General features: G+C 35.6%; 1 protein-coding gene across 4 annotated transcripts in view; it reads left to right on the forward strand.

Annotated features, from left to right (window-relative positions):
- Positions 1–22,446, forward strand: part of SLC41A2 (solute carrier family 41 member 2) — a 228,154-nt gene that overhangs the window by 74,850 nt on the left and 130,858 nt on the right. For all 4 annotated transcript variants that reach the window (XM_032646805.1, XM_032646806.1, XM_032646807.1 and 1 more), the window contains exons 7-8: positions 6,079–6,226; positions 11,191–11,270. In XM_032646805.1, coding sequence (XP_032502696.1) covers positions 6,079–6,226; positions 11,191–11,270 — 228 coding nt within the window. The remainder of the gene's footprint in view (positions 1–6,078; positions 6,227–11,190; positions 11,271–22,446) is intronic.

A 22,446-nucleotide genomic window follows, 5' to 3' on the forward strand; every position in this document is an offset into this window, starting at 1 on the left:
TCTGTCCATCTGTCTGTATGAATATATGTATGTTCTTTATCTTTTATAACGTTGACATTTTTAAAGAATATAGTACCCCCTCCTTTTTTTTCATTGTGGGAATTAAAAAAAATTGAGATATAATTCAATTACATCATACAATTCACCTTGTAGAAGTGCACAATTCAGTAGTTTTGGCATAGTTATAAGATTGTGAAACCTATTATCTCATTCCAGAACATTTTCATCACCCCAAAAAGAAACTTTAGCAGTCACTCCCCATTCCACCCTCCCCCCAGCACTGGCAACCACTAATCTAGTTTCTGTCTTTGCCTATTTTAGACATTTCAAAAAATGGAATCATACAATATGTGACCTTTTATATCCAGTTTCCTTCAATTAGTACGTTTTCAAGGTTCATGCTTTAGCATAAATCAGTTCTGAATACCATGCAGTACTGAATAATATTTCATTGTATGGGTTAATAATATGGCTGAATAATATTCCATTGTATGGATATATCACATTTTGTTTATCCATTTACCATTAGTTGGACATTTGGGTTGCACCCACTTTTTGGCTGTTATGAATAATGCTGCTTTGAACATTGTCGTACATGTTTTTGTGTGAACGTATGTTTTCAACTCTATTGGTATATACCTAGGAGTGGAATTTCTAGATCATATGATAACTCTTTAGCTTTTTGAGGAACCGCCCACTCATTATTTTTTATTTCTTTCTTGAGAAATTTTTCCCCCTCTTTGACAATCCAGGGCAATGATTCTGGAGTTAGGATGGTGAGTTTTTTCTTCAACTTAAGATGTCCTTCCAGAGATGTGATGTTGAGAATAAATTAAAAGCCTGGCATGGTGCTCCTCTCTTTACCTGAAAATGAGAATACTAAGACAACCTAGCAGAATAGTTCTTTTCAGTTGTGTTTAGTGGGTTTTAATGCTTTTAGTTTGCTGTTTGAGTCTATAAAGAGATTGTTGGTAACCTTAGCTGTTTTAGGAGGTAAGAATGCTTCCTAATTGGAATGTTATTTATCCCTATCTAATGGTTTAGCAAGGAGAACTGGAAATCCATCCAATAAAAGTTTCTTCATGTTTTAAAAAGCTATGGAGAAAATGACTCTATATGTAGCACTAGTCATGTCCCTTTAAATGGAAGGAAATATTTAAATGAATTTTGTTAGCATAATTATTTTGAAGATGTGTTGGCAAATTCAGCTAAAGCCATTAGTGTAAAATTTGTTTGGGTCTTATTTTAATATTTATAGTAATTGTTCCTACCTGTTTTGAAAAAAATTGAGTTTCTATTTAATTTAAACATCTTAATCATAGGTGAGGAGATCTTTAAATATGTTAAAATGATAAAATGTAAAATTCAGCCCAAGAGAAAGGTGTGAATAACAGTTGAAGAATTTTGTGAGACGTCAGAAAAATTTAGTAACATTTAACTTAAATCTAAGGCTGTAGGCTACAAAGACTGTGAGATCAACTCTGTGTTTAAGTTATGAATTCCCTACCATACAAAATGTGTATTAGAGTCCTTGAGAAAAATGTAGGAATGTCCTGGCTGAGATGTCTGACAATAATAAAAGCTCGATCAGCTAAAATGATATTACCAAAAGTGTCTTGGGATGATGCAACTGTTTCAAGAATGGGTAGGCAACTTTTAACCCTAGGGAGATTTAGAACTAAGTATAAAAATATTTGAGAATCAAATTTATGGTATGAATGATTTTATGGTAAAGAGGCAGTACACATTTTTAAATATACTTGTTACGTAGCCCATTACAGTAACATGCCAGTCTTCTGATTCCATTTTAAAAGTAATGATTATGTAATTAATTTATTCTTATGATTGTTAAATAGAAATCTTACCAAATTTATATACATTGCATGAACATTTATGAAAACATAAGACTCACCGTATTTGTACATATAATTTATTAGATTTAGAAAGGTTACTTTAAGTACTAGGAAACTTTTGTGAGATAAGTGAAATGTCTAAAGTAAATAGAATATTTCCTGGTATTTAACTAGGTTTATAAATGCAACCAAATATAATTTCAAACTCTTAAAAATAATTTTTGATTGGATGTTAGACATTGTGAATGTAATGTTAAGTGCTTGACTGTTTTTTCCTTACAGAGTATTTGTTCTGCTTTTTGCTTTTTTTTAAAAGATTGAAGTATAGTTAATTTACAGTGTTGTGTTAGTTTCAAGTGTACAGCAAAGTGATTGTTATACATATACATACATACATATATATATATATATATATATATATATATATATATATATACTCTTTTTCAGATTGTTTTCCATTATAGGTTATTACAAGATATTGAGTATAGTTTCCAGTGCTGTACAGTAGGTCTTTGTTTTTTGCCTGTTTTATATATGATAGTGTGTATATGCTAATCCCAAACACCTAATTTATCTCTCCCGCCCATCCCCCCCACCCCTCCCCCCTCCATCCCCTTTGGTAACCGTAAGTCTGTTTCCTGTGTCTGTGAGTCTATTTATGTTTTGTAAATAAGTTCATTTGTATCATTGTTTTAGATTCCACATATAAGTGATATAGTATGATATTTGTCTTTCTCTGACTTACTTCATTTAGTATAATAATCTCTAGATCCATCCATGTTGCTGCAAATGACATTATTTCATTCTTTTTATGGTTGAATAATATTCCATTGCATATCTTCTTTATCCATTCATCTGTTGATGGACATTTAGGTTGATTCCATGTCTTGGCTATTGTAAATAGTGCTGCAATGAACATTGAGGGTGCATGTACCTGTTCGAATTATGGTTTTCTCCGGATATATGCCCAGGAGTGGGATTGCTGGATCATGTGGTAACTCTATTTTTAGTTTTTTAAGGAACCTCCATACTGTTCTCTATAGTGGCTGTACCAATTTACATTCCCACCAACAGTGTAGGAGGGTTCCTTTTTCTCCACACCCTCTCCAGCATTTATTATTTGTAGACTTTTTAATAATGGCCATTCTGACTGGTGTGAGGTGATAACTCATTGTAGTTTTGATTTGCATTTCTCTAATAATTAGTGATGTTGGGCAATTTTTCATGTGCCTGTTGACCATTTGTATGTCTTCTTTGGAGAAATGTTTATTTAGGTCTTCTAACTATATTTTGATTGGGTTGTTTGTTTTTTGGCTATTAAGCTATACGAGCTGTTTGTATATTTTGGAAATTAATCCCTTGTCAGTCACATCATTTGCAAATATTTTCTCCCATTCTGTGGGTTGTCTTTTTGTTTTGTTTATGGTTTCCTTTGCTGTGCAAAACCTTTTAAATTTAATAGGTCCCATTTGTTTATTTTTGTTTTTGTTTCCATTACTCTAGGAGACAGATCCAAAAAAATATTGCTGCAATTTATGTCAAAGAATGTTCTGCCTACATTTTCCTCTAGGAGATTTATAGTATCCAGTCTTACATTTAGATCTTTAATCCATTTGAGTTTGTTTTTGTATGTGGTGTTAGAGAATGTTCTAATTTCATTCTTTTACATGTAGCTGTCCACTTTTCCCAGCACCGCTTATTGAAGAGACTGTCTCTTCTCTATTGTATGTTCTTGCCTCCTTTGTTGTAAATTAATTGACCATAAGTGCGTGGTTTTATTTCTGGGCTTTCTATTCTGTTCCATTGATCTATACGTCTGTTTTTGTGCTGGAACCATACTTTTTTGATTACTGTAGCTTTGTAGTATAGTCTGAAGTCAGGGAGTGTGATTTTTCCAGCTTTGTTCTTCTTTCTCAGGATTGCTTTGGCTATTTGGGGTCTTTTCTGTTTCCATACAGATTTAAAAAATTTTGTTCTAGTTCTGTGGAAAATGCTGTTGGTAATTTGATAGGGATTGTGTTGAATCTGTAGATTGCCTTGGGTGGCATGCTCATTTTAACAGTATTGATTCTTCCAATCCAAGAATACAGTATATCTTTCCATCTGTTTGTGTCGTCTTCCGTTTCTTTCATCAGCATCTTATAGTTTTCATGGACTTTTTTCTTGTAGGCAGCTGTTTGTGGATTAGCTTGAGCCTTACAGGGCTTGGTTTTAAGCTTCACTGGACTAGATCTAGCTGTGATCATATAGTGGCTAGTACTCTGCATTGTGGAATAGATCTAGAGTAGACATTACAATAGGGCTAGCCCTACTACTAAGAAGTATCCCTTCTCTGGTCTCCACTGAATGTTCTCAGTTTTCAAAGAGGTGCTCCTATCTAGGGGGTTAGATCTCAAATGACTTCTAGCCCTTTGTACACTCTGGGAATTTTTTTAGTTTACGACTCCCCAATTGTCTTGGCTTAGCCTTGTGGAATTCACCCTATGCATGCATGGCTTGGTATTCAGTTTGCAAGCTCCCTCTCTAATAGCTTCCTCTTCTCCAGTATTCTTCCCTGTAAATTCCTGCTGCCTTAGACTCACTCTGCTGAAATCCTCCCTTCCTGAGCTGTGGTCTGGAATGTGCCTTTAGTCAGAAAGCTCAGGCTATTGTAGGGCTTATCTCATTTCTTTCCCCTCTCTCAGGGATCACAGTCCTGCAATACCAGTTGTCAGTGTCTGAAAACAGTTTACTATCTATCTATCTACATATATTTATAAATCTTCTAGTAATTTCCAAAAGCACATTTCAGATTTTGCTCAGAGATGGCATACATCATGTCTACAAAGCTAGACAAATAGCCAAGCCCAAAGTCAATAAGCTTTCCTAAACTCTCTCTATAGGAAAGCATTAACAAGAATGGGGAGAGAATGAATAATTATGATCAAGTAAGGCAATCTACCACAGAGAGGTATAAAAAAATATCCTGGCACTCTGTTATCTGAGCATGTCACAAATAGAAAGATGCTAATAACAATGGCAATGATGATTATGATGCTAGTTAGTGTTCAGTAAATGTTAACTATGTGCCTGGGTTCTATTCTAGTTAAATTACATGTGTTAATTCTCTTAAGACTCACAATAACCCTATGAAATAGTTATAATAATTTTTACCATTTTATAGATAAGGAAATTTAAATTTATAGAAGTTAAATTTCTTCTTTTTAAATTTTATTTATTTTTTTTATACAGCAGGTTCTTATTAGTTATCTATTTTATACATATTAGTGTATATATGTCAATCCCAATCTCCCAATTCATCCCATACCACCACCCCCCGCCACTTTCCCCTCTTGGTGTCCATACGTTTGTTCTCTACATCTGTGTCTCTATTTCTGCCCTGCAAACCAGTTCATCTGTACCATTTTTCTAGGTTCCACATATATGCGTTAATATACGATATTTGTTTTTCTTTTTAGAAGTTAAATTTCTCGTCCAAGGTAAGTTGTAACATAAGATGTGAAACTAAGTAGTCTGGCCAAACTCTGGTTTGCATATTCTTGCATATTAAAGGTTCTGAATAATTTTGCAGTGAAGAAATCTGTTTATTAAACCTAGTATTTCAATGTCATTTTGGATATTGGAACACTATTCAGAATTAGGAGGATATCTATTATCAATCCATTGGCCAATATTCCATGGAATGCTTGTGCTATAAGATCCTGATGGGTAAAAACAATGTCCTATTAGACTTTATAGTTTGGAGTTAAGAGCACTAAATAACTTCAGTGTCAGATGTCACTTTCTCCCAATTCTTGCTATTTCTTAGTGGTGTTCTTAAGCTCCTAAGCCTCAGTTTCTTCATAAGGTAGGAATGAGTTTCTACCGCATACTTGTGAGGACAATTAAGTGAGACAATGAACATAAAGCATTAAGCACAATATTTGGAAAATGGTAGGAGCCAAGTAATGTTAGATTTTTTACTGTTGTTATTCTCGTTATTATTACTGTTGTTGTTCACATCTAGGTCACATCACTATTTCAATAAATGTTGAATTAATGTATTAGCTTTCAGTTACATTATTTAACATTTTTACCTTATCTATAGTTTTCAATTTGTTTGAAATTTATAGGAAGTATATAGCATGAGTATGTTTGATAACATATCTTCTGGTAATCTTTTAATACTTACATTTGCTATATGGTTATAAGAGAGACTGAAATGTTGTCTCTTTTTGAATTTTAGAGACGTATTACTACATTCCTCCATTAGTTGGTGTCTTTTTCTTGGCTCTAACTCCTATCTGGATTATAATAGCTGCCAAACATCCAGCCACAAGGACGGTTCTCCACTCAGGCTGGGAGCCTGTGATAACAGCTATGGTTATAAGTAGGTTAGTATTAAAGTGTGTGTTTGTGTGTGCGTGTGGGGGGCAGTTATTCTATATGCATGTATCTATGTCTATATTAAAACAAACCAATTGCCTGTTTTTATTTCTTAGGTCAATCATTTTATACAGTCAGTTCTTTATTATCCCAAGTAATAGGGATATAGTGACAAGAGTTATTGAAATCAGTGGGTGTATGGAACCTCATTTGCTACCAGTTCCAAACTTTTCCCCAGCCAAATCCTTACCAGATTGATGATTAAAATTTAGTGGTGTTTGTCTTTGTCTGTGTGAGTTTTAACCTGACAAGGACATTACTTATTTTGAACAGTAAGTGCTCGGATAAGTATCAGAAAACCTTAGAAATGTACATACCATTTGACTACGCCACTTCTAGGACTCTGACAGGACTTAAAGATATAATTATGGATCTATGCAAGTGATTAAGTTGTAAGGATCTTCATCACAGTGGAATTTTTAATAACAAAAAAGAGAGAGAGAACACCTTAGATGTCTAGTAATCAGATGTTGATTGAATAAATTGTGACATAGTCACAAAATGGAATATTAGTCAGCCATCAAGAGTAGCATTGCAACACTCCTTTGATGCGGAAAGGTGTTCGTTATACATTTGGTGAAAGGAGAAAGCTAGAAAAGAATATGAATTTCCTATTAAAGATGGTAGATTGACACGTTTATCTTCTTCCTTATTGAAGCTATTAAAATGACAGTAAAAGAATAAAAAAGCTATACAACCACAAAAACAGAAGGGGAGCAGAGAGGACAGTAGGTGAAAGATTTACCAAAATCAGTAAGATAGGAATCGGTTCTATGGTTGTTAACTGAACTATCAGAATGAAAAAAGCTAAAACCTAACTGCCTGCAGGACAAGGGGACACCGATAAGAAGCAAGCTGAACTGAGCCTCAGAAACCCCAAAAGGTGGAGGATTTAGAGGCACTTAGAACTTCTGAAAGCTGAAATGAAGGAGATTGGTTGAAAGAGTAAGAAGCAATTAGAACCTAAAAGCCCTTTGCTAGCTTGACCACCCAGGTGACTGCCCCCTCCCATTCTATAGAAGACAAGAATTAACCCTGGAGAGGGTAAATCATAGAGCCTCTGGATTTAGAATCACCTGCACCAGTGAGGCTGTGGATTAAACACTGTATAAAAAAACAAGAATTAAGGAAAAGTCTACACGCTGAACAATGAAAACCCGATCCCACTTCCTTTTCTTTTCTCATAGAATGCTGGCACTCTGGCTTTTACCCCCAGGCAAAAAATTAGATAATTCATTTCTGGGAAAACTCATCAGCTCAAAAGAAAAACCTGCAAAAACTGACCCTGTGGATCCTTTAGTGAAAGAGCTACATGCCCATCTGATCATTCTTCAGTGAGGCCCGCCTGCTGACAAGTTCTGCTCTTGTGCACAGAGAGCTCCAGATATGCTTTGCAGTATCCCTTAAGGAGGAGCAGACAGTAAATGGTCGCCAGACATTTGGTTAAGGCTTTTAACATGACAGAGACAAAAAAAAAAAAAAAACAAAAACGTTCCCCCAAAATTGCAGGCATCGTTGAAAAGTCTCCAAAAACGATCACCAGTATCCTCAGAGAAATTAGAGAAGTTATGGCATCTATAATGTAAGAACAGAATTTTCTAATAAGGAGGATTTGAAAAATTGCAAGAGCTCTTGGGAATTTAAAAATGTATAAAAAGTAGAAACAAAAAGAATCGGAAGAAAAATCTTGAGGGTAGAGTTGAGGAACTATCCTGGAAAGTAGACCAGAAAGCAAAGAGGTGGACAATTGGAGCAAACAATAAGGAGAGGAAATTATCAAAGAAATAATACAAGAAAATTCCCCAGAATTGAAGAACATGGGCTTCCAGATTTAAAAGGCCCCCTGAGTACCTTGCACAATGAGTAGGAGGGACCCCAAGCAAAGCACATTATCATAAATCCCAAAAGCTTCCAGAGAGAAAAGTCCAGTTGCGTATAAGGGATTGGGAATTGGAATGATGTCCAGCTGCAACACCAAGTGATTCCCTCACAATTCTGAGGGAAAATTGTTTTGAACGTAAAACGTGCTCACTGTATCAAGCAAACATAAGGGTAGACTCAAGAAGCTTTCAGACATGCAGGATCTCAAAAAATTTATTTCCCGTATACCCTCTCATATAAAAGCTGAGAGAAGATGTCTATCAAAATGAGGAAATAATCAAGAAATAAGATGACACAGGAATGAGGAAACCTGTGACAACATGTGGTTCATTTTTCTATGATGTAGATTGTGTTTTCCTGGAGGATTTGGTCAACAGGATCCCATGAAATGTTGGGACCTGGTCATAGTACATAAACCAAGACCCATCGTGGGGAGGTGAAGGGAAGGTACAGAATGACAGCTGAGCATCAGACCTATAGAGCAACTGTCCAGGTTGGCAAGACAGTGACCTTAAGAAGGAATGTCTCTAAGGAAAAAAAAAGGGGAACTGATTGGTTACCTAATGAGTATGTATTCAGAGGCCATTCATTAACTTTGTTCCAAATTTGATTCTGAATTAGTAATAAGTACCTAAAAAAATTAAGAAGAATATGAAACAAGGCAAAACAGTACAAATGGGGAGATCTCAACACACTTTGTGGCCCAGTTGTGAATAATGATTTCACTGTTAAAATAAAGTAAAACCTAAATATTTCACCAAAAATTATAATATAACCAGATTGGCAGGATAGAGGAAGGAAGGGAATTGTGAAGGGACTAAAGTGGGGAGGGAAGGGTAAGAGAGACTAAATGCTCACCTGCCATAGTGGACGTCATTAGGTAAATGTCTAAAATTAAAAATCAAGAAATAGTATAAACATGCTGTTTAGAAATAGAGGATTAAACGCCAGAAGAAACAGTTAAAGAAGTTAAAAAGAATTGCTAGTGGAGAGCAGGATGTGTTGTTAGGGCTAGGGGCTATTTTATAAGCTTTGTGGTACTTTTGCCTTTTAAATGATGCATGTATGTTTGTTTGATAAAAATCAAATTTAATACAAGTGAAGAAAACGACTTTTACAATTTGAGTTTTTATTTTTAAAAATATACATGTTTTGGACTTCCCTCGTGGCTCAATGGTTAAGAATCCACCTGCCAATGCAGGGGACACAAGTTCGAGCCCTGGTCTGGGAAGATCCTGCATGCCACGGAGCAACTAAGCCCGTGCGCCACAACTACTGCGCCTGCGCTCTAGAGCCCGCGAGCCACGACTACTGAGCCCCCATGCCACAACTACTGAAGCTCGTGAACCTGGAGCCCGTGCTTGAGATGAGAAGCCCGCACACCGCAACGAAGAGTAGCCCCCGCTCACCTCAACTAGAGAAAGCCCGTGTGCAGCAACAAAGACCCAACACAGCCAATAATAAATAAATTTATTTAAAATATATATATATATATATATGTATATATATACTTAAAAATGTCTGGGAGGCTATATATCAACATGGTAACAGTATAACCCTGAATGACATAACTATGGTTGATTTTTTTTTTTTTTTGCCGTACGCGGGCCTCTCACCGTTGTGGCCTCTCCCGTTGAGGAGCACAGGCTCCGGATGCGCAGGCTCAGCGGCCATGGCTCACGGGCCCAGCTGCTCCACGGCATGTGGGATCTTCCTGGACTGGGGCACGAACCCGTGTCCCCTGCATGGGCAGGAGGACTCTCAACCACTGCGCCACCAGGGAAGCTCTATGGTTGATTTTTATTTTCTTCTTTTTGTTTGTATTTTCTAATTTTTCTATGATAAGTTTTTATCACCTGGGTAATAAAAATATTTAAAAATGTATTTTAGCAAGTGTTCATGTTATATACACAGCATGATCTGTGTGTTTTGGCATGGAGATTTATTCTTTGACATATAACTAGTTTATTCTATGAAATACATAGTTTTTTAAATTACGTAGTAAAATATTTCTAAGGATGACTGTTTTTAGACTTTATAGTATACCTTTTAATGGGAACTCCTAGCAGTTTAGGCATATTTAGCCATTCATTTATATTATTAAAGAATTAAAATAGTAAAGATTTAATAATTTCCTAATATTAACTATCAGGTAGTGGTAAGAACATTTGATCTGATACTTTGACCATCAACCCTGTTATCTGACAGCATATAGTTCATTTTTCTGTAATGTGAATTGCATTTTCCTGGAAGATTTGGCAACAGGATCCCATGAAATACTGGGACTGACACTGTTTTATAGTATGTAGACCAACAGACTGAAGTTAACCAATTGTTAATGGTCTTGGAAACAGACAAACAAAAAATCTCCAAGCTCCATTGAGACACTGAGAGTGTATATCTTGCCACTGTATAGCTGTATGTTATTTTTCCAGACCTCTGTTCTTCAGATCAGCTCTTTCTATGGCTACAACTCATTGTTTTAATTTACCAATGGTCAGACACTGTAATCTACTATATCTAGTTTTAACACAATAAAAGTCATCTCTTTAGTGGCTTGCTTACTTCAAATATGAAAAGATACTCTTTAAACCTTTTTTTAAATTATAAGGGTAATAAATGCACATGGTTTTTAAAAAACTAATAAGTACAGAAGGATATAAAATGACCATGAGTCTCCTGTAAGTGTCACCTATAGGGGTGGACATTGTTAATAATTTCTTACATGTCCTTCCAGACATTTTAATGCACTTAAGGTATATGCTTTTTTCCTTTTTACATGTAACATATGTAAACATGTAGACCAGAAGGAGAGCCCTGAAACGTGGGGCTACAGCTTATGCCATGTTTTGTTTTCACCATTTTGCTTTTGACAGTGATTTTTACTTTGAATATTTTTTCTTTTTATTCAATTTTTCAAATGTCTAAATATTTTATGTTTAAAAGTAGGGGTGTTTGTATATAAAGAACAACTTCAAATTAGTACATTTCCTTTCCTCTTCCCTAAATTATATGCTTTTGTTTCTTTCAGCATTGGGGGCCTTATTCTGGACACAACTGTATCTGATCCAAACTTGGCTGGGATTGTTGTTTACACACCAGTTATTAATGGTAAGAATTAGATATACTGTTTCATAATGATATCCTATCTCTCTATATTCTTAGGTACAAACAGGAACCTTTGAGTTTAGATTTTAAGAGGTCTATCTTCCCATTCTATTCATTTGATTTTTAATCCCAGGTTGTTGCTCATGGTTGAAACTACACTGTATGTTCTGAGTATGCAGAACACATTTTTGAAAAGAACTCTCACTTAATCTTATCTCTAGATATTAGTTTGAGAATCAGACATACCTGATTTTTAAGATTCCTGTGGCAAAATAGGATATTCCAATTCTATATTATCATTAACTTTGGGCTTACCTGCTTTCTTGTGCTGCTGTGTTGTTGTCCCTGTCAATTTTTGTGGATAAATTACAGTTAGCTAGGTTTAAGCATTGCTGGAGTCAATTCACTCCATTAAAATCTATCACTCCTCTGCTGATCCCTTTCAAATCTGCCTTATATTTTTTCTTATCTATAAAATGGGAATTATAATACTTAAATTCACAGGAGTTTTTATATAAATTCCATTTAAAAAGACAGATTTAATCCAGTCCTACTGGCTTTTGGGCTGGTATTCACTAAATTGGATTTCGGTATAGCCTAAGCCAATATAATTTAAAATAATGCTACCTGGGGAAAACTGTATCACAGGATATATGACACATTTAATATAAATTACTTTTGTATATTTATGGATAAGGAAATATGTTATACAAAGGGAACTTCTCTAAAATCTAATTTCATATCTACAGTTTTTACTGAACATTTTAATTTTGGGATACCTGAACAAATTTCCCCTAGAGATGCCCCTCCCAGTTTTCCTGGTAGCACCATTCTCCCCATCACCTGCCCTTAACATCATGGACCCATTTGATTCAACCTGGCTCTTTCATCCTCTTTGAATAGATAATGACCAAATCTTGTCTATTTGTACATTAACATAATTCACTTGTTCATTTATTTATATAACAAGTATGTCTTACTACTGTAGTCTACTAATGTCTCAGTTCAACCATCATTCAAGTAATAAAGTAGGCTTCCTGACTCACTCCCTATTCAATGCAAGTTGAACGTCACTAGTAGATGGGTCTACCTTAAACATTGTTTTTATTACATTAGTTTTAAGCTGATGAACTTGACAGTGGTTTCCTCCTGCCTGTCAAATCAAATTAGAACTCTCCTGCCTAGCTATCAAGGCTCCCTCTATATGCTCTTGGATGCACACAACTTTATCCTTTATCATTGCGACTTGCTTCTTGCATTGTGGCCATACAGAGATCTAATTTTCACTGCCTGGAATAACTATCACTTTCTTTCCCGCTGTCCGAATCCTCTCAGTGACTATTACTTGATGAATTCACTAACATGAATATTACCCAACAATGACTGTTAGAACTGTATTGCCCAGCATCTCAGTGAGAAATTTAACTTAAATTACAACCCCGTTATTAGTAAGATTTTAGTGAGTATCTCTGTTATTTTGCCTTTTACAAGAAACAGTTTGCTAAAGTGCCCTCATTGGAAGTCTGTGTATGGCATGGCATAGTGGTAAAATCTTTTTTCTATCTCAGTAAGTAAACCTCTTAGTTGGGTATCACAGTGAACACATTTTATGTTACATTATGCTCTTTAAAAACATTGATTGAGAAGATTCACTCCATGCTTCTCAAAAAAGTTGTAACTTCTGAGAACTGAATTTCATTTTAAGTGTGCTGAGATGTACTATTTAAAAGACCCTTCCCTGTTTTATCACCATCGTCATCATCGGCTATTTTTTCCATATTTATTTACTTATTTATTAGTTTATTTTGGCTGCACTGGGTCTTCGTTGCGGCGTGCGGGATCTTTAGTTGCAGCATGAGGACTCTTAGTTGCGGCATGTGGGCTTCTTAGTTGAGGTATGTGGACTTCTTTAGTTGCTGCATGCGAACTCTTAGTTGTGGCATGCATGCGGGATCTAGTTTCCCACCAGGGATTGAACCCAGGCCCCCTGCATTGGGAGCGCAGAGTCTTACCCACTGTACCACCAGGGAAGTCCCCATCATTTGCTATTTAGTGAGTACCTACTCTGTGGCAGATTACTTTTAGTTCTTTTATGCATGTTATGTTATTTAATCCGCAAATAAAGGTAAGGTCTCATATCTAGCAAATGGTGGTTTAAACCCAGATCTGCTTGATATCCCAAAGCCTGTGACTTTTTTCCTTCAAAATGAACAGCTACTAATTTATCTGTTATATGAGATACGGGAATACACACTTTGTTTAAAGTAAGGCATATCTGTGTTGATACTGTGATGAGGGTATCTTTTAATGCTTATTAACATCTCTCAGAACCAGTAACATTTTTTTAAAATATATTTCATGTAACAATAGTTCTTGAGGTGTTGAAAAGTGAGTTCTGTGGTCAGCTAAGTTTTGGAAACATTAGGTTAAAAAGATTTCTTTTCCACAGAGTGCTGTGAGTCTCCCCTTCTGGAACTTTTGTTAGAGAGGGGTTGGAATTTCTGGATCTAATCTTCTTTCTAAACCCTAGACCATACTTTGAGAACTACTGATCTAGGTCTTATTATATCTTTATCACAGTCTACTTTCAAATAATGATATATCGTTTTACATAAAGGATAAGAACCTTATATTAGTATACTTGGATTTTCACTCTTTCTTATGGGCTCTTTTTGTCATACATTTTACTTTGTTATAAATCCTATCACATTATTTTTGCTTTAAACAAATATTTTTTAAAAAGATAAAAAATGAGAGGGTGGTATCTTGTACATTTCCCAAGATTTTTCACATTCTCAGCACTCTTCTTTCCTTTGTGTAGATTGAGATTTCCATCTGGCACTGCTTTCCATCTTCCAGAAGAAGCACCTTTAATGTGTCTTACAGGGCAGCTCTGCAGAGAAAACAGAGGCTTTAGGCAGGTGTCTCCCAGCTTCCTTCTGCTTCCTTTCCCTTCAGCTCTAACAGTGTCTACTCTTAACCTTTTTCACTCCATCTCAGAAGAAGAGCAGACTCTTTTATCTAAGACCATTACACCTCCAGTGGGATCCTTACTCTCAGTTATCTTAACTTTTCCTGTATCTTCCATACCTTCCTCTCTTCCATCTTTCCTCTTTTTTTTTTTTTCATCTTTCCTCTTTAGTTTACAATTGTACTCGACTCTTTCGTTCTAAATCATCTTTCCCACAGTGTTCTGCCTTCTCAAGCTTCTGTTTTCTCCCTTCTACTCTTTACAACCAAACTTTTCAAAGTGTAGCCTGTACTTGTAAAATTTCTTACAATGTCTTCCATCCCTCTCACTCTACATAACTTTTTTTACTGAGCTCCACAGTGACCTCCTAATTACTTTATCCAGTAACTTGTTTTCAGTCTTCATTCTGTTCAGCTGTTTGATACTAGTTAATCTGCCCTTTTGCAACTCTCCCAATTCTCTTCCCATTCTCTGAAAATTCTTCTCCATTTTCCTTCACTAACTCCCCCTTTGTATCTGCCTCTTTAAGTATGTGTATTCTTCCAGACTCTGTTCTTGATTATCTTCTATTCTCACTTTTCACCTTCTTTATGAGGGATATTGTCTAGTTCAGAGGTTTTCAAAGTGTGGTCCCCAGACTAGCAGCATCACCTGGGATCTTGTTAGAAATGCAGATTCTCAGGCCTCAGCCCAGACCTCCCATGTCAGAAACTCTAGTGTAGAACCCAGCAATTGATTCTGACACATGCAAATGTTTGAGAACCATTTGTCTTAGTTATGTGACTTCAGCTCTCTATCCCCCGTCTTGACCTTCATTCACTTCCAGATCCATATTTAAACAGATATTTCCACATGGAAGATCCAAAGCTCCAAATTGAACTCATTATCTTTCCCCCAAACCTGCTCTTCCTTCTGGGTTTCCTGTCAGTTAGTGGTATTATTATCTCCCCAAACAAAACATCCCAAAGTCACATACTCCCTTTCTCTAAATGCTCTCTCTTTTTATCTGCTTTTGAAATACCTTCTGAGTTAGTCTCAACACTTTGTCTCCCCGTGCTCCCTGGTTTTGTTCATTCATCTTCCCTGGGTACATCTGCATAAATTGTCTCCCTGCCTCTACTATCACCCAGTGTAACCTGTCTATCCTCCATACTGCTGTTAGAGTTAGCTTCCCGATCAACAAAGCTGACCCTGTCCCTTGCTTACTTAAAGATCACAGTTAAGTTTCCTGGAGATAAAGTACAAATTATCTAGCGTAATATACTCAATAAGCCCAATCTGCCCTAAAATCACCCTCTCTAATCTCATTTCTCCACCACTCCACCAATTCTTAAAATTCTCATCTTGTTGAATTTTTGTTGCTTTCTCAAAAAGATGATGTCATTTCTCTATACCATTCCTTTGTACCCGATGTTCCCTCTGTCTCACTTCCCTTCTTTTACTTACCAAGTTCTGCTCATTCATTCAGACCCAATTAAAATGTCACCTCTTCTGCAAAATAGTTCCCTTTGGGAATTCCCTGCCAGTCCAGTGGTTAGGACTCTGCACTTTCACTGCCGAGGGCATGGGTTTGATCCCCAGCTGGGGACCTAAGATCCCGCAAGCCATGCGGCATGGCCAAAAAAAGTTCTCTTTTCTATGCTTCCACAGCATACTTTTAACATACATAATTATTTTGTATGATGATTCGTTTTTGTATGACTCTCTAGTGCCTAGAGATAGTGCCTAGCATGTTAAGATTTGGTAATTGCTGGATGAATAAATGCATGAGTTTAAGGAACATGCTTTGTTTCGCTGCAAAGTACATATCTCCGAATTTGAAGTTATCTTATTAAATAAATAACACAACTTAGATTATACCCTAAACATTTCATATACTTAGGAACTGGTGCAGTGCATTAAAAAAAGGCAATAAATAAATAAATAAATAGAAAAATGGTTCTTACTATTTGTATAAAAAACTAGCAGTGATGGCAACATTTATTACTTTCCTTAACAATTTCTCCTGAGTGTAACCATAGAAATTGGTTTCTCAGCATTTCCTCCTCTTTGGTATATTCTACAAGCTTTTTAGATAGGAGTGAATATTTATATATTTATTTATTTTTGGCTGCATTGGGTCTTTGTTGCTGCACGTGGGCTTTCTCTAGTTGCATCGAGTGGGTGCTACTCTTCGTTGTGATGTGCGGACTTCTCATTGAGGTGGCTTGTTGAGGAGCATGGGCTCTAGGCACGTGGGCTTCAGTAGTTGTGGCTCGCAGGCTCAGTAGTTGCGGCTTGCAGGCTCAGTAGTTGTGGCACACGGGCTCAGTAGTTGTGGCTCATGGGCTCTAGAGTGCAGGTTCGGTAGTTGTGGCACATGGGCTTAGTTGCTCCGCGGCATGTGGGATCTTCCTGGACCAGGGATCGAACCCTTGTCCCCTGCATTGGCAGGCGGATTCTTAACCACTGTGCCACCAGGAAAGCCTGGAGTGAATATTTAGATAGGAGCTCTTTAGATACTGAAGGAAGTTATCAATCCCAGGAGTGAATACTTTGTGGACAGAAAGAGTTGAGCTAGAGATCAATTGGTTCGAAGAGGGATGAGCTCAGTTAGTGTAGCCAGGGGAAATGATTCAGAAGGAACCATTTCTTCAGTGGTTCAGAAGTCATTTGAGAGTTCAGTTTTTGTTGAGTAGAAGCAATGGCTAAATAAATGAAGGTATAGCCTTAGATAGAATGTCATGAACAATCAAAATTAAAGAATTACATTTCACATAACAACAAAGATGAATTTTAGGAACTTAATATATGTGAATTATCCCATTTCTATAAAGTTCAAAAGCATGTTTAGGAATACATATATATGTGGTCATAACATAGAAAACAAGAGAATGAAAAACACAATTCAGGATAATTACTCTGATTGACGAGGAAGGGCATGGGATTGGGGAGGGCACATAGGGTACTTCAAATGTAAAAATCATGCTGTATTCCTTTTCTTAAATTGGGTGATGGGTACATGGGTGTTTTTGCAATATGGTTATTTATAGCTTATGTGTATTTTATAAATATTATTTCTGTATCTATTAAATATTTAGTACAAAATAAAAATCCTGGAAGTAGCACTTTTAGATTTCTTATTAAATGGTTGACTATGAAAAGAAAAGAATTAGAATAACAGCTAGGTGTCCAAATGAAGAATTTCCAAGGTAGGAGGGATATAGGTATGTTTATTGACAAGGAGGCAAAGCAATAATAGAAAAGGAAAGATGGAGGATGCATGAGAGATGGTGAAGAAGGAAAGGGCAAAGTCCACAGAATGATGGGCTACAAAGTAGCCTTGGAAAGAAAGGATACCCCTTATTACTTCAATGTGGTAAGAAAAGGAGTCCTGAAGAGAGACTAAGGTGAAGGGCCTTACCTATAAAGACATTCTCAGTTGTCTCAAGAAGGTAGATAGATTTCCCAACCTGTTTCATGTCGTGACACACACAGAAAATTGTAATATTAGATGGCACACTAGGGAGAAGAAGGAGGCCACTTGGAACCAGAGGCAACCAACCTGCCCCTGCAGAGCTTCGAAGGTCAGTATCTTGACACAGCTGTAAACTATTCAAGGCATCCTGGTTTGGGAAGTTCCGATCGAGGCAGTGTTTCTCAACCTTTTTTTCATTATGACCCTCTGAGGGAGCCATTTAAAACATTTTTTCCCCTAAATGTTCCCACCCATGAAATTTTAATATCACAGATATCCAATTTATCCATTTCTATACTGTATGTATGTCCGTGCTTTATACATAAAATGAGTGAAAAATTTTTTTCTCCCCCCAAGAACAAATTTTTGTCCCCACTAAGAATGCATGATCTAGGGTAAGGGAAGCAAAAAATTTGGAGACCTTGTAAGTCACTCATCAGGTTGCCGACGCGTACATTGGAAGGAAGTGGTAGAGGTTAATGTGCCTGCCCTCATTTAGAGGAAAGGGTCTTCACTCTGAGGGGCTTACATGTATTTCTTCTTAAAAATAAAGAAAAAGAAAAAAATGGAAGACACATCTCCCCTATCCCTTTGCATTTCTTGAAACTAAAAGAGCAGTTCCTGTGTGTGAGTTCACGAAAGGAGGAGAGGTGAAAATGCAGAGATGTGTGGAGATGGCCAAAATATGTAGGTATATATGGAAGATACTAGATCTGCTGTGCTGTTGGTTATAGGGCTTTGCTTTTGAACAAAATGAACTTTTATTTCAGGTTCCCTTAGGAATGCCCAAAAGAATTATTGACATAATTTAAAATATATTCTATGCTGTGAAATCTATTCTGTGCTAAACATTTGCTGGAAACATATATTTATAAATTTAATAAAACATGAAGTTGGATTTTAAAGCAGTCCTTTGATGAACCTTCTGAATTTGTTCATACTATCAAACTTTCTGTTATCAGTGGAGCTCATTCTAGCAATAAGGCACTTAGAAATTAGGTCTTATGGATACTGAAAGCTCTCACTAATTATTTAGTATGTTGAAAATCTGTTTTTTATTAATGTTATTAATTTATGTGACAATCTTTAAAAGCTCTCTACTAGCTCTAGTAGTGCAGTTAGTCTGTGAGGAATTTCAGTAATTTAAAAGAAATGCTGGGGGCTTCCCTGGTGGCGCAGTGGTTGAGAGTCCACCTGCCGATGCAGGGGAGCCTGTGCTCCGCAACGGGAGAGGCCACAACAGTGAGAGGCCCGCGTACCGCTAAAAAAAAAAAGAAATGCTGATAGACTTGCTCTTAATAGAAACGTAGAGTATGTTGTGATAGCAAGAAAGCATTTCTGACATTAAGGGAAGCTATTCAAGGTAATAATTCTGCTATAGTTTAAAAATATAACCAGTGCTCATGATGAGATCATGATGGGGTTTTAACTTCATGAGAAGTTAAAACTTTAATAAGTTTCTATACTAATTATGTTAATTATTTTGTCTTTCACATGATGCCTTTAATCTACTTGGAACTGATTTTTGTGTATAGTGTGAGAATAGGGGTCCAATTTCATGGTATTTTTGGGCATATTAATAACTGTCTTGGTACTGTTTATTGAAACATCTATACCACTCTTTATTGATCTGCAGTACCTCTTTTGTATGTCACAGATTTCATGTGTATGCGTGCGTGTGTGCATGTGTAGTTACCAGGTTAAAAAAGTACCCAATTCCTGGTTTGCTAAGAGTTTTTAATAATAAATAATAAAATGCTGAATTTTATCAAATTTTCTGCATTTATTCATATAATCATATTATTTTTTCCTTCATTTATTTGTTAATGTACTGTATTATATTATTTTCAATTATTAAATCAGCCTTACATTCCTAGCATAAATGCAGTTTTGTTGTGGTGTATTACATATTTGACATTTTGCTGGATTTGGCTTGCCAACAGTTTGATATCTTTTTTACATTTATTTTTATTCATAAGATTGGCTTATAATTTTCCTTTTTCATATTGTCATTGTTGGATTTTGAACTCAGAGTTATGCTAGTCCCATTATGTGAGTTAGATATACTTACTCATACACTTTATACTGTAAAGTAATGTAAGATTTTGTAATCTATTCTTTTTATTATTATTTGTTACTTAAATATTTGGTAGAACTCACTTGAAAAAAACAACAACAACAAAGCAAACAACTTATGTGGACCTGGTGATTTTTTGAAGAAGATTTAAAATTTTAGATTTAATTTCTTTAGTCATAGAATGATTCAGATTTTGTATTTCTTCTTGAGTTAATTTTGTTAAATTATATATATTTTAGAATATTTTCCCATTTAAATTTTCAAGTTTATTGGCATAAAGTTGTTCATAATCTCATTTTTAAAATATTGGTAGTAATTGGAATTATGACTTCCTTTTTCTTCCTATTGTTTGTCCCTACTCTTTTTTTCTTTTCAGATAACTGATATGTAGCTTTATTGATCTTCTTACTTTTTTCTCTTTCATTACTTTTCTTATTCAAGTTTGTGTTTCTATTTCTATCTTTTCCAACTTCTTGAGATGGATGCTTAGGTCAGTAAGTCTTCCTTCTTTTTTAAGTATGTGCTTCTCATTACTGCTTAAGCTGCACCCCACCTGCTTTTGTATGTAATATTTAATTTCCATTCAAATACAAATGTTTAAAAATTTCTATTATGATTTCTTCTTTAATTCACAAGTTATTTAAAGGCATGTTCTCTCAGTTTCCAGATAGTGAAGGCATCATGCCCTGAAGGTTTTTTTTCATGAATAAGTTTTTAACTATGAATTCAGTTTCCTCAATATAGGGTTTCTCAGTCCTGACACTTGTGATATTTGGGGCCAGATAATTTCATATTGTGGGGGGTGGGATCCTGTGCACTGTGGTTTGTTTAGCAACATCTCAGGCCTCTGCCCACTTGATGCCAATGAAACATCCCAAATTACGACAACCAAAAATGTCTCCAGATATTGCCAAATCTCTTTTTTTTGGATTGGGGGTCGATTATTGGTGGCAAAATCACCCCCAGCTGAGAACTACCGCTTCATAGATACAGGACTATTCATGTTATCTATTTCTTGCCAAGTGAGTTTTTATAGTTTGTGTATTTCAAGGAATTTTAAAATTTCACCCAAGCTATTATTTTCTTGCATAAAGCTGTTCATGGTGTAACCATATTATTCTTTTAATCCTGCATAGTCTGTAGTGATGACTCCTCTTTCATTCTTAATATTGAAATTTGTGTCTTCTTTTATTCTTGATCTATTCAAAGAAGCAGCTTTTGGTTTCATTTCTTTTCTCTATTGTTTTTGTTTTCTATTTCATTGATTTATGCTCTTATACTTCTTATTCCTTCTTTATGCTTCCTTTCAGTTTAATTTTTAATTTTTTTTTTAGGTTCTTAAGATGGGAACCTTAGATCATTGATAATAGATCATTCTTCTTTTCTAATATAAGATTTAATGCTGTGAATTTCTAAGGACTGCTTTATGTGCAGTACTTATCTCAATATGTTGTGTGCACAAATCTCAATATGTTGTGTTTTCATTTTCATTAAATTCAGAATATTTTAAAATTTCCTTTGTGATTTCTTTTTTGACCTGTGGGTTATTTAGAAGTGTATTGTTTGCTTTCCAACATTTGGGGGAATTCTCAGATATCTATCTTTGCTGTTGTAGCCAGAAAACATACTTTATGTGTTCCAGTTTTTTCAAATTTATTGAGACTTGTTTTATGGCTCATAGTATGGTCTATCTCCGTGAATGTTCCATTGTGTATATTTGTAAAGAATATGTATTCTGCTTTTGTTGGGTGTTGTGTTCTATAAATGTCCTGTAGATCAAGTTGGTTGTTATTATTGTTAAAATCTCCTGTATAGTTTTGATTTTTTTAAAATCTGTGTATTCTACCAGTTAATAAGAGAAGAGTGATAAAGTCTCCAAGTATAAATACCAACTTGTCTGGTTTTTTTTTTTTTCAGTTTCATCAGTTTTTCCTGTGGGTATTCTGAAGATCTATTTTTAGGTGCAACTACATTTAGGATTGTTATGTCTTTTTCATGAGTTGACCTCCTCAGCCGTTATTCAATGTTTGTTTTTCTCTCTGGTAATATCCCCTGTTATAAAGTCTTTTCTTTCATCTTTCTGATATTGATATAGCCACGCTAGCTTTCTTTCCCCTAGTGTTTATATGGTATATCTTTTTCCATACGTTTACTTTTAACCTATTTATGTTCCCATCTTTTAATAATGCATATTGTAACCTCTTTCCCACTAGATCCTTTAACATATTAATCATAGTAATTTGAAAGTTCTTGTCAGATAGTTTCAACACCTGAGTCCTGAGTCTGGTCCTATTGACTTCTTAACTCCTGATAATAGTCTGTTTTCTTTATTGCTTTTTACTGTCTCAGAAATTTTTTATCAAATGCTGGACATTGTGTATAAAAGAACATTGGAGATTGAGATAAATATTATTTACGCCTTAAAGGCAGGCTTTTTCTTCTATTAGGTCATTAGTATGGAGGACTGTGTGAGTCTCATCAGTAGTTGAGCCGGGTCTGGTTTTTGCGGTTGTTATAGTTACCTTCAGTGCACCACTGACTTCAAATTTATCAGTGAGCTCCTGCTACCTTATGCTCAGTGTGAAGCTTGGAGCGCTGTATGCCTGGAGCACGAAAGGCTTAACTATCTGTGCTCTTGCTTCTCTTCTCACGGTAGGCTGTTGATGCTTGTTAC

This window comes from Phocoena sinus, chromosome 10, assembly GCF_008692025.1.
Source record: "Phocoena sinus isolate mPhoSin1 chromosome 10, mPhoSin1.pri, whole genome shotgun sequence".
NCBI classification, from domain to species: domain Eukaryota; kingdom Metazoa; phylum Chordata; class Mammalia; order Artiodactyla; family Phocoenidae; genus Phocoena; species Phocoena sinus.